Genomic DNA, 12807 nt, shown 5'->3' on the forward strand with positions numbered 1-12807 from the left:
GCTTTCATTTTAACAGATGAAAATCTAAGATTGTGGCCTATATATTCTGGTTTTGCACTAACCTCTTCTTTTTTTTTTTCTATATTTATTTTTATTTATTTATTTTTTTAACAGAGTCACACATCCAGTTTTTGATGCTAGTTCAAGATCAAGAAGCTTAAAGAGACGATGACGTCCAATAAAATGAGGATCATTTGAGAATTAAACATCTTGGTCAAAAAAGAGGAACAATTTGCCATATTTCTTTAATATAACATATTTGCATATGTATAACATATATAATTCAACATTGTTTGTTCAGTAGAATTTACAATTTGAATAAATGAGCATTGGCAAATTTTCATGTTCCATTTAAAATGGATTGCAAAATGAATTTTGTGGGGCTTAATAAAAAAAAATATTGTATGACTGTGTAGTATGAATTCAAATATATTGTATGTACACAATTTTATTAGAAAATTAGATGCAATAGTGGAATTTGTACAACTAGTTAGTAAATAAATCACAGGTTAAAAGTTTGCGTTCTCAACTACGCTATGGTCAGTCTCATGGGGGTTGTTGATTTGGCTGTACACACTGTCTTGAAGTGTTTCCCCCTTCCTTCGCACTCTTCTGGTTTTTCCCTCCTTAAAATGCAAAGCCGCATAACTCACCTCCACTGCATCATGGTCCTGTGAGAGTAACACATGAAAGACAGAAAGATGCAGTTAAAAGAAAATGTAAGAAAAAAAATATTTTATATTATACTTTATATAATTTACCATTAGATGTACACTTAAAGAATACAAAGAAAGAATTAAAAATAAAATTTAATAATTTAATAATATGAAATTGCAAATGACACCACCCTGCATCATATTTGCTAAATGAAATCCAATACTTGTTTCTTAGTCATTTTTGGGAGCTGATTCCAAAAATAGTGCCGTTTCGCTCTAGCACATCAAACATTCTTACAAAATATGATGCGCATTTCATAGCATTTTTGTTTTTGGCAACCAGAACCAGAAATGGATTAGCCTGTCCTACTGACATTGAATAGCAGAAGAAAACGTTATTTACCTCAAAACTCTGCCTGTTATAAGGCAAAAGAAAGTAGATACAGTGGAAATGGCTCGGTCGCAAGTGTAGCATGCATTCATAACAGTTTTTCGTGCAGTGCTGTTACTTTGAAGGAATCTGACTAAACTGTGTGAATCATTTCTTTTTGTTTTGTTCTTTATATTTTTGGGGGATTTTTGCCTGTATTCAGACAGGGTTTCTAGTTGCATCTTAAGTGATTTTTCAACTATTTACTGTCTTGTCCCAAAGAGGTGGATTGAGGTTTTTGCCAAAAAAAAAAGCACAAATGGATTTAGCTGGTTTTGACGCAAAATCAAACTTGTTAAAAACCTATGGTTTGTCTAAAGTGAAATTTTTGAAAAAAGTTATGTTATTTACTAATTACCTTATCATTACCTTTAAAATGAAACTACTGAACCTGATCATAAGAGCCTGATAAAAAAATATGCTCATTTAAAAGAAAAGAAGTCTGATGGATTTAGAGGGTTTTGCATCTGAACTCTTCAGTTCTTTACTTGAACATACTTTTCCACTCCTTTGCAGATTAAATGATACATTTTGAACAGTTCTTTGAATTATACATAAAACCAAAACTTTTGAAATTTGAAACATTTTCATTAAAATTTTGTGGGGGGGGGGGTGCACAATGGAAAGTTTTCACTGATATTTTTTAACTCGGCATCATCAAATGTGACCCTGGACCCCAAAAACACAGTCTTAAGTCGCTGGGGTATATTTGTAGCAATAGCCTAAAATACACTGTATGGGTCAAAATTATCAATTTTTCTTTTAAACTAAAAATAATTAGGATATTAAGTAAAGATCATGTTCCATGAAGATATTTTAAACTTAAAATTTTCAAATAGTTGTATCTTGGCCAAATATTGTCTGATCCTGACAAACCATACATTAATGGAAAGCTTATGTATTCAGCTTTCACTATGTAAATTGACACTTAAGACTGGTTTTGTGGTCCAGGGTCACAAATTAGGTAATATTAGTTCTTTTTTGCAAATCAGCAGATTGTTTTTTGTTGTTGTTGTTGTTGTTTTCAAGATGCAGGGCTGTGTTATCTATAAAATGCATGAAACTGAATTGAAATTAATGTATGACGCACACCTGACTGGAGGGATGTTCTTTTTCAATGCCTTGCAGCCTTTTTTCTGGTTGAAAAAAAAAAAATGTTGCAATGGAAGCCTTTGTAAAAATTGTTTTGTCAGATAACTATAAAAGCTTTAATACGTCAGTTCAGGAAGAACATTTCTTAACACTTTTCAGAAGTGTTTTTTGCTAGTCATTTTAATATAATTTACATTACCCACAAAGAAAGTGATTTTTATTTAAGCCCTTTAAAGTAAGCCTATATACATAAGGAGACAAATTAGATCAAAATGCTCACCTTTGTTATTGTAGTATCTTTCCTTTTTATGACTTATAACCGCTTGAGCAGTGATCACAATTATACAAACACCCAATAATACACCCAAGATAATCACCAGAGGATCCACTGGCTTTACTGCAAGACAGTACGACAAAACATACCATGTGTATGTGAATGTACCGTGTCAATTGCAGAGATGTACATTTATGATTTATATTAAATATTTAAAAGATGAATTAAAATGTCAAATTTAAACATTTCCAATATTTAGTGAACTGGCATATAGAGAGGCTCTGTTTTATACAACAAAGATGTTTTCTTAATAAAAGAACGCATACAGAGATATATAAAATGAGCAACTCAACAATTTATGATGAAAAACTTAATTTAGTTCCTTGCAAAACAGCCTGAGTAGAAAATCATTCTTACCCATATTTATTTTTGTCCCTTTCCCAAAGAGAATATTTCCACAGGTGACCACAGCGCAGTAGTAAGTGCCTGTGTCCATTTGGCTGCTAATGTTCTTGGACAGTTTGAAAGTGCAGCTCCGTGTAGAATCAGTCTCACACTGATTAGACTGATTGTAAGTGTAAAGGATTTCTGGAACAGGTTTTCCTGAATCCGATCTGAACCAGAACATCTTGATATCTGTGGTGCTGTTTTCATACAGCACAGAGCACTGCAGGGTCACTGTGTCTCCAGACCGGACAGGCTCTGATTCAGGATGCTGAAGAACAGACACCTTGGATTTATATCGGTTGTTTTTTGACCCTAAACAGACATGGAGACATTTTATGCATATGCAAAATCACATGCTTCAGCAAAGGTCTTATTTTTACAATTTTAACAAGTAGACAACATAATTTGAATCTTCAATAAATGTACTGCTCAAGGATAAAACACAAACCTTTCAAAGCCAAATATGTGCCTTCAGCAAAGTGAGTTTCATACTTTCTCCAGCCACAGTAATATACTGCTTCATCCGATGAAGTGACATTTGAAATGCTTAAATGACATTTTTCTGTGTCTGTCTCAATGCTAAAGCGTGAGGATTTAAAGTTGTCGAAGAAATGAGGAGTTTTGACTAATTTCTGCACCATCGCAACAACTTGTGGTTGGTGTCCAGAAGTTTGCTTGTACCAAGTAACTGGATCGGTGTGATCTATCAGAAAAAAGCAGCGCAGAGTGACATTGTCCCCAACAGAGACCATCATCACTGGATCTGGTTGATGAAAATCCTTAGAATGTGTTAGGTCTGTAGGAAGGAAAAAAGAGCAAATAAGAAAATAATATTATTTCATCTATGTGCCAGTGTTATACAGTAAGTTCATATTTCAGAAAACAATGCTGTCATTGTGAGTACCAAGTTAAAGTTAAATGTAGGTATATATAAGTTTTTAAGCCCCATAATGACATAATTCATTTATGAGATGTTTAACATTTTTCCATTTTTTCAAATAAATACTCATAAACAATGAAAAAAATCCTTATTGCATTGTCTATTGCATTAGACAGATAAATATAGCCCTCATTAAATCTACATGAATTATATGTTCAAAACGATTATTTAGAAAAGTTCTCTACTGGGATAGAAAACTGCAGGTGACTTACCTTTGTATATTAAAGAAAATTATTAAAGAAATGCATTTAGATACAGTATACGTATTACACACTTACACATTTCACATAGAAGCATGACAGATATCCACATAACCATCATCATCTCAGCAGTCTGTGAATGATTTGCTTGCCTTCATAAACTACTGCAAGATTATACTATACACCTCTGTACTGTCTGTCCTTTCGTGACATCACAGACTTCCTGTAACCTTTTCTTGTAAGCATTACTGCTCTTTGTAGGTCAGGATTTAATCTCAAAGAAGCATCTCAGTATGTTGAAAAAAAAAAAGTTTTATTCAATTTAAGAAGTGCATCAATGAAAAGGTAAAGTATCGTAAAAAACTTTGAGATGTTTGAAGATCACACTGTACAATTAAATTGTTTAACAGTCTGCTCTAACATTCACGAATCTACAGAGGGGTCAGTTTAAATATAGCCTACATACATAATTATTGCATCTGTTACATCCCAGGACTTGTATAAGTGGGAGTGTCCCTTTTTGTGTATGTGCTCTGTTTGTTTTGCTCTTTTTCTCTCTCTCTCTAAGGTTGATAAGGATTAACAGGTGGAGTTCAATTAGTAGATGACTTTGTTGATGACTGCACTCTCATGTTTGGTCCATCAGACGAAATGTTTGGGAGATAAAAGGCAGAGCTGAGCTGTCTGGAGTGTGCAGGCTTGGAGCAAGAGTCCCTTTTGCTGACTTTTTCGTTTGTGTTTAATGTATTGTTGATAAGAGTATTGAGAGCTTTTTAATCCTCTTGTGGGAGGTTTCATTTAGCCCAAACATGTGAGTTTTGTACTTTTGTATTTTTATTTTTTTTTCTTTGTGGGAAGCCGTAGGGAGGTGGTTACGATTTATTTTGTCTATACTTTTTCTCCTGTTTAAGGATATTAAGGGAGGTAGGGTAGCATTTTGTACTTTTTTTGAGAGAGAGAGAGTTAGTATGTTCTGTTTGTTATGTTGGCCTTGACCCCTCCTGAAGTTCTGTTTGCTTCCTTGTGTTCAATAAATCTTCTATTGTTTTGTATCGATTATGGTGTTGCGTGTGAGTCAGTAGAAGGCAAAAACTCCCTACATCTAATTAAGTAAAGACAAGGCCAGGTTACTAAATAAGTTCATAAATAAATGCTATAAGTTTGATTACAACATATAATCATTGCTGTTAATAGTGTTCACCGTCTGTTTGATTACATGACATTAACAAACTGCTTGATTTTTACTCTACATTTCTGTCATATGGACATCAACTTGAGATTATTACTAAATATAATGTAGAAACTTTAATTTTCTGTAAAGCTGCCTAGCAAGGATTTGCATCGTTAAAAAACGCTATACAAATAAATTTGAATTGAATTTAATTGAATAAACAAAAAAATACAAGACTACGTTTTTAAAACTTTGATTCAAGAAATATTTCAAAAGACTTATCAGTGAGTAAATAAAAGTAAGAATCCAGCACACTTTGCCTATCAGGTTCAGCTCATTAGTCACTATCTGAAGGTTTGGGACTCTATGCATGTGTTTGGGTTGTGTTGCAACCTGCAATTTAATCATTCCTGCAGGTTGATAGTAAATAAAAGGCTAGTAGGCTAGTAAATAAATAAAATAAAAACTCTGAAGCCAAGGTAAAAAATAAAAACAGAATTTAAAAGAAAGTATTGTGGAGAACCAAAGAAGCCAAATAGAGTCAAACTAACAAACTTGATAACAAAACAACAGGAAGAGGTGGGACATCAAAGTGGGGAAATTAGTACCAAAGAAACGTAGGCCTATGAGTGGTAAACCGCTTTTTAAGCGTCATAGGGAAAACAGTGTTCATGTTTATTTGAGGTTTCATAACCTAGGAGAAAAAAATAACAGGAAAGCTGCTTATGAGCTGTGTTAGTGCCGTTTACATTCGGTGGCGTCAGCAGGCTATATGTAAACTGTCCCTTTCTCACAACAAATGGTGTTCTGTGGTCTGCGTGTGAACAGTTTGTGATACTTATCTCTGTCTAACAACAGTGGGATAGAGAATTAAAAGGAAGGCATCTACGCATTACAAAAAAAAAAAAAACCGCATTATTTGGCACGCCAAAGGCAAGAGAATAGGTCTACAAACATGACAGAACTGGATAAATTTAATAGTACATTTAATTGTATAGGGGAACATCTAACTGGATTTTGTGAACATTGTTAAATATCATTAACAACTGAACGTGATTATTTGCAGATAATATGAAAGGGAGAGAAAGGACATGATAAAAATAAATGGAAAGAATCAGAATAACAATAATTTGCATACCATGCGTCCTAAACAGGTGTGAAGTGTGGGGTAAAACCAACCTGGTCTCATGGTAAAACGCCCCCTACTGTTTTTCCCCCAAAACAAAACAACAACAAAAAAAACCTTCTCAGAATAAGAAAGGGATTTAAAGCAAAGTGTGTTTACACACAATGAATTTGTCTTGGTGACAGGTGCCAAGAAAAAGTACAGGAAAAGTTCTGCAATGGCTAAAAGTACAAATATAATTTGACATATATATAATATATATACCTATAATAAAATGAAATATAACACAAAAAAATTAAGAGAATAGACAATAAATAAATAAAAAATAATATGTAGCGCCAAAAAATATAGAGAAAAAATACCATACTGTACAAATGTGCTATTTAAAGATGAACAGTGTTGAAAAGAATTACATTGTTCAGGTGGAATATGGCCTGAGGGAAAAATCTATCATAATACTTTTGTTGTTGTTATGGAATATCTATCTTTTTTTTTCCTCTGCTCCTTCATATCCCTATGCCTCTCAGATACCTTATCCACTCTACAACTTTACACTCACTAATACATCTGTGGTTGAACAGCTGATTGTGAACTCTTAACTCCTCTTCTTGTCAGTTAGACTCAATACCAACACATCTGCTCAAAAATGCTTTGCCCTGCCTCATTATACCTATCACTCACAAGATAAATAGATACTTTATGACTGGTTATGTACTGCCTGGACTGTACTAGCCATGATCACCCCAGTACTCAAAAAACCTGGCCTTGACGAAACTCTCCTGGGTAATTTTAGAACACCTTCCCTTTTTGTCTAAAGGCTTCGAAAAGGTGGTCGCCACACAACTACAGTATCATTTGGACAAAAATAATTTGCATGAACCTTTTCAGTCTGGATTCCGTCCTCTCCACAGAACAGAGTCTGCGCTTCTAAGAGTAGTGAAAGACCTTCTCCTTGCCTCTGATACTGGTGTTGTCAGTCTTCTAGTCCTGAGCGCTGCTTTTTATACTGCTTGCCATTCTATACTCCTGTCTCGTTTGTCTGTGGTCGGCATTACAGGAACTGTCCTTCAATGGCTAAGCTCATATCTCTCAGGCAGGCAACCCCTGATAGCACACGTACATCATAAAGACGTCTATTTGATGTCTGCATTTACATCTGCAAGACGTATTTTTTAGGGTGTTTGCTCATCTGCAATACGTCTACGTTTCCTTTTAGATGTCAAGTAGACGTCTGTTAGATGTCTTTAAGATGTTTATGATTTAGAATGTATGTAAAACTGACATCTGAAAGACATCTGCCAGACGTTTGTGGACAGCAGATGCTTTCCAGATCAAGAGATCTGGGACAGTTTATTAACATTGATAAACAGAAGTCTTGTTCTGTCACTTCTTCCTGTGGAGTGCCTCAAGAATCTGTTCTTGGTCCAGTTCTGTTTTTAATCTACATGCTTCCTCTGGGTCAAATCATCAAGCGCCATGGTCTAAATTTCCGTTTATGCTGATGATACGCAAATTTATTTTTCTGCACAGCCCAACTCTGTTTTTCGTCCTACTTCTTTAACATCTTGCCTATATGATCTTAAAGTATGGATGGCTAAAAATTTCTATGAGATTCTGTTAGTTGCCCAAAATAAAAATAAAATAAAATAAAAAAAGTATATATATATATATATTCCTCTCATCTTCACTTTTTTTTTATTAATATCGATGGAGTTATAGTACATCCTTCCCCTACTGTATGTAATTTTGTCAAGTCTTGTTTTTACCAACTTCACAATATTGTCAGTTTACGACAATCACTAAATTTAAAATTTGCTAAAACTGTTATTCATGCTTTTATAACTTCATGTCTGGACTATTGTAACTCCTTGTTATATGGCCTACCAAACAAATCCCTTAACCACTTACAGCTAATTCAAAATGCAGCTGCTTGTGTCCTTACCTTTACCAAAAAAATCAGCTCACATCACTCCTGTCTCACAGAAATTACATTGACTCCCCTTTTGTATTCATTTTAAGATACTTACTCATCCTAGTTTTCATAGCTTGTCATGGTTCTGCACCTTTGTACCTCTCTGAATTAATTCACCCTTATCTCCTTATGCATAATCTAAGATCAAGTTCTGAGAATTTGCTTGCGAATGATATCAGTCGATTGAATGGCTGTTATCAGGTTATCAGGTCACAGATATGGACCAGAAGGGATCTGCTGAGCCTACTGGTAAGCTGAGAAGGCTGTTTACATCCTTAATCACCGCACACATGTATGAAGGTGAAGTTAACACTGGAGTACCAGCAGAGGCGATCATTTCCCCAGCGCCAACAATTAACTGGACACGGACCAAAGACCAGTGAAATAGCGCATTAAAAGATGGTTTCAGGACACATATACAGGTACCTCTCATAAAATACTCCATTGTTCCGTGTTTATGAATGAAGTTATTAATTTAAAATTTGCCTATGGTGGGAAAGGGATTGTGTAAAAAGTCCACACATTTACCATATTTTTGCCATAGTAACTGTCGCTCGACCATGTCATGTGTAGTCAATGCACAGTAGCCACAAAATATACCATGCTTCTCCCACCGTAATCATAGTTTTACTGTGGTATTTGTAGTGAAAACACAATAACCTCTATTTACTATGAGTTTACCTCAGTAACCATATTTTACTGTGGTATTTGTAGTTAAAACACAATAACCTCAATATTTACTATGAGTTTACCTCAGTAACTGTAGTTTTACTGTAGTATTTGTAGTTTAAACACAATAACCTCGATATTTACAATGAGTTTACCTCAGTAACCATAGCTTTACTGTGGTATTTGTAGTTTAAGCACAATAACCTTTATATTTACTATGAGTTTACCTCAGTAACTGTATTTTACTGTGGTATTTGTAGTTAAAGCACAATAATTTCAATATTTATATCCTTCCAGGAACTTCGAGCTGCGTCGAAAACGCATATGGGAACGCCTTCAGCGTGACCAGGCTCTGAATATGATGTGTAATCAGTCAAACAAGGGCGAGGCGTCACGGGCGGGGTGACGTCACGACCAGGAAGCATATAAGCACGTGCGGCGGAGCCGGCTTCAGCTTTTTGTCATTCAGCGAAGCGCTCTGTGTGTGTCAGTCTTATTTACTGTTGTTTGTCCTAGTTTTAAGTGGAAAGCATTCAGTATCATGCCAAAGCCAAGGGCAAGGGCAAGCTCAGGGGTGAAGCTTTCAGACCATGTTTTGAGTCGTGTGTGCATCCTTGCCCTCGCTATATCATGAGCGAGGACACACACGATTTGCGCGTGGTCTGCCTGGGTGCGGAGCACGCAAAATCGGTCTCCGCACCCGGAGGGCTCTCTTCGAGAAGGGAGCCTTCGCGAGCTCCCCACGCGGTGCCGGTCCCGCTGCTGCCGAGGCAGAGCGGCGGCTGCACTCGTGGGGCTCGCAGGCTGATCTGGCTGGCGAGTGTGAGACGGGCATGTCCCTATCTCCTCCCGTATCAGCCAGATCTGGCGCCCCGTCTCTCGGTGTGGAAGCTGTCTCTTCCCCGAGACGAGGGCTCAATGCTTCGTCTCTCTTCCTCTGAGGAGGTTGATGTGACAAGCGTTCACGAGGTTTCGCCGCCTCTGTCACCCCAATATGATATAACTATGAAAGCTTTGTAAGCTGCAGTGTTTGCACAAGCATAAAATGAATAAAGCCGGTCCCGCTTCTGCCTTTAAATCAGAGAAAAAAGGCAGAGCGGCGGCTGCGCTCGCGGGGCTTGCGGAGAGAAAAAAAAAAAAAAAAAAAAAGAGAAAAAGGCTGATCTGGCTGGCGAGAGTCAGACGGGCATGTCCCTATCTCCTCCCGCGCCTGATCTGGCGCCCCGTCTCTCGGTTCGGAAGCGGTTTCTTCCCCCGAGACGAGGGCTTGACGCTGCGTCCTCCGAGGAGGTTGATGTGACGAGCGTTGACGAGGTTTCGCCGCCTCTCTCGCCCCAGAGAGCTACTTCTACACAGGAGCCTTCCGTTTTCCCCGATCTCCTCACCGAGGTGTCGAGATCGCGGGTGAAATTTTTTTTTCGTCCCGGCCAGTCGTTCCCGCGGGAACTGAATGAGCGCGGGTATGCGGCGATGATGCCGCGGGTTGAACAGACGCTTGCGAGCTATCTGTCTCCCTCCACGGCATCGCCTTTGAAGGCTTCTGCTCTGCTTACAACATCTTTGGTGGGCAGAGGGTATGCACGCTCTCTAAACTCAGGTGGCTGCTGGGCGGGCGCAGCCTCCTCCGCATACCAGCTCCTCGCGCAAAAGGTCCTGACGGGCGAGCCCCAGGACCGCGGAGGGCGACCCCTACTGGGGTGGAGTGGCTTGCACCGCCGCACTCGGTGACCACTTCACCTCGGTGCCCTCCAGGGACTTGTCTGCTGACCCTGCCGCTGTTCCAGGGCACGGCCGGTCCCAGCGAGTATATTTCTCAGGTTTGTCCGCCCGGCAGCGCGGAGCCGAGAAACTCGCCTCAGCCGCCAGATTACGCGTCTCATTCCGGTGCGCCGCATCGAGACAGCGGTCTGGCCGCTTCTCTGAACCCAGAGGTCAGTCTCGAGAGACTGATTCCCTTAGAAGATCATTGGGCAGCGAGCTGCCGAATGTGTCTCTTTGGGTCCTGCCTTGCAGGGTCTGGTTCGTTCAGAGGTCCTGACGGGTGAGCCCCAGGACTACGGAGGACGACCCCTACCGGGGTGGAGCGGCTTACACCGCGGCACACGGTGACCGTCTCCCCTCGGTGCCCTCCAGGGACTTGTCTGCTGACCCTGCCGCTGTTCCAGGGCACAGCTGGTCCCAGCGAGTATATTTCTCAGGTTTGTCCGCCCGGCAGCGCGGAGCCGAGAAACTCGCCTCAGCCGCCAGATTATGCGTCTCCTGCCGGTGCGCCGCTTCAAGACAGCGGTCTGGCTGCACCAGAGGTCAGTCTCGAGAGACTGATTCCCTTAGTAGAGCATTTGACAGCCTGGCAGCGGCTGCCGAATGTGTCTCCTTGGGTCCTGCAGACCGTAGCGAAAGGCTATCGTATTCAGTTCGGCGGGCCACCCCCGCCGTTCTGCGGGGTTGTTATGACTGCGGTCCGCCCCGGGCAGGCTCTGGTTGTGGAACAGGAAGTTGGTACTCTGCTGAGGAAGGAAGCCATCGAGTTGGTTCCTCCTCACGAGACCAAGTCCGGTTTCTACAGCCGGTACTTCATTGTTCCGAAGAAGGATGGAGGGCTGAGGCCCATACTGGATCTGCGTCTACTGAACCGCTCAGTCAGAAAGCTGAAGTTCAGGATGCTTACTATCAAGCAGGTCGTGACTCAAATCAGGTCCGAGGACTGGTTTGTCACGATAGATCTCAAAGGCGCATATTTCCATGTTTCCATCCTTCCTTCTCACAGGAAGTTCCTGAGGTTCGCCTTTGGGGGGAAAGCGTACCAATATCGGGTTCTTCCCTTCGGCCTAGCACTTTCACCCCGCACTTTCACCAAGTGTGTGAATGCGGCACTGGCCCCGTTGCGGCTTCAGGGCGTCCGCATACTCAATTATATCGACGATTGGTTGATCCTCGCTCAATCAGAGCGGTTGGCGGTTCGGCATCGAGATGTCGTTCTCGCCCACATGAAAGAACTGGGGTTGAGACTGAACGCCAAGAAAAGTGTGCTTTCTCCGGTTCTGAGAATCACTTATCTAGGCGTGGTGTGGGATTCGACCACGATGCAGGCACGATTGTCCCCTGCTCGGATCGAGTCGATCCTTACTACAGTCAGGAGAGTGCGAGAAGGCCAGTCACTCACTGTCAAGCAGTTTCAGAGACTGCTGGGGCTCATGGCAGCTGCGTCCAACGTGATACCTTCTGGCCTGCTGTACATGAGACCCCTACAGTGGTGGCTCAAGACCAAGGGGGTCTCCCTGAGGGGAAACTCACTCCGCGCTGTCAAAGTGTCACGCCGTTGTGTCCGTGCCTTCGACATGTGGAGGAATCCTTGGTTCTTGTCCCAGGGCCCGGTGTTGGGAGCTCCTTGTCGCCGCATCTCGCTAGCGACGGACGCTTCCCTCACCGGTTGGGGTGCGGTCATGAGTGGCCACCCTGCCCGCGGTCTGTGGAGAGGTTGCCACCTGACGTGGCATATCAGTCGGCTAGAGATGTTAGCGGTGTTCCGTGCACTCAAGCACTTCCTCCCAGACCTGAGAGATCACCACGTGCTGGTGCGCACCGACAGCACGGCAGTGGTCTCTTACATCAACCACCAAGGAGGTCTGCGGTCGCGCACACCAGATCCTTGTGTGGTCCCAGGGCAAGCTCTTATCTCTGAGAGCTATGCACATACCTGGCCATCTCAATGTGGGAGCAGACATCCTGTTGAGGCAGGGGCTGAGGCCCGGGGAATGGAGGCTTCACCCCGAGGTGGTGAAGCAGATTTGGGGTATTTTCGGCAAGGCCCAGGTGGACCTCTTTGCGAC

The 12807-nt window shown here is 40.9% G+C and overlaps 1 protein-coding gene across 1 annotated transcript; it reads right to left on the reverse strand.

Moving 5' to 3' along the window:
• Positions 1-230: 230 nt before the first annotated feature.
• LOC306853237 (signal-regulatory protein beta-2-like) lies at positions 231-4202 on the reverse strand. Its single transcript, XM_079390495.1, has 6 exons — positions 4118-4202; positions 3348-3695; positions 2870-3211; positions 2459-2575; positions 2179-2222; positions 231-671 (listed from the first exon to the last, which is right to left on the reverse strand). The coding sequence occupies exons 1-6, from the start codon at positions 4161-4163 to the stop codon at positions 510-512; spliced, it is 1059 nt and encodes a 352-aa protein (XP_079246621.1). The 5' UTR covers positions 4164-4202; the 3' UTR covers positions 231-509.
• Between the last annotated feature and the right edge of the window lie 8605 nt (positions 4203-12807).

The sequence above is a fragment of the Barbus barbus genome, assembly GCF_936440315.1.
Source record: "Barbus barbus genome assembly, chromosome: 33".
NCBI classification, from domain to species: Eukaryota; Metazoa; Chordata; class Actinopteri; order Cypriniformes; family Cyprinidae; genus Barbus; species Barbus barbus.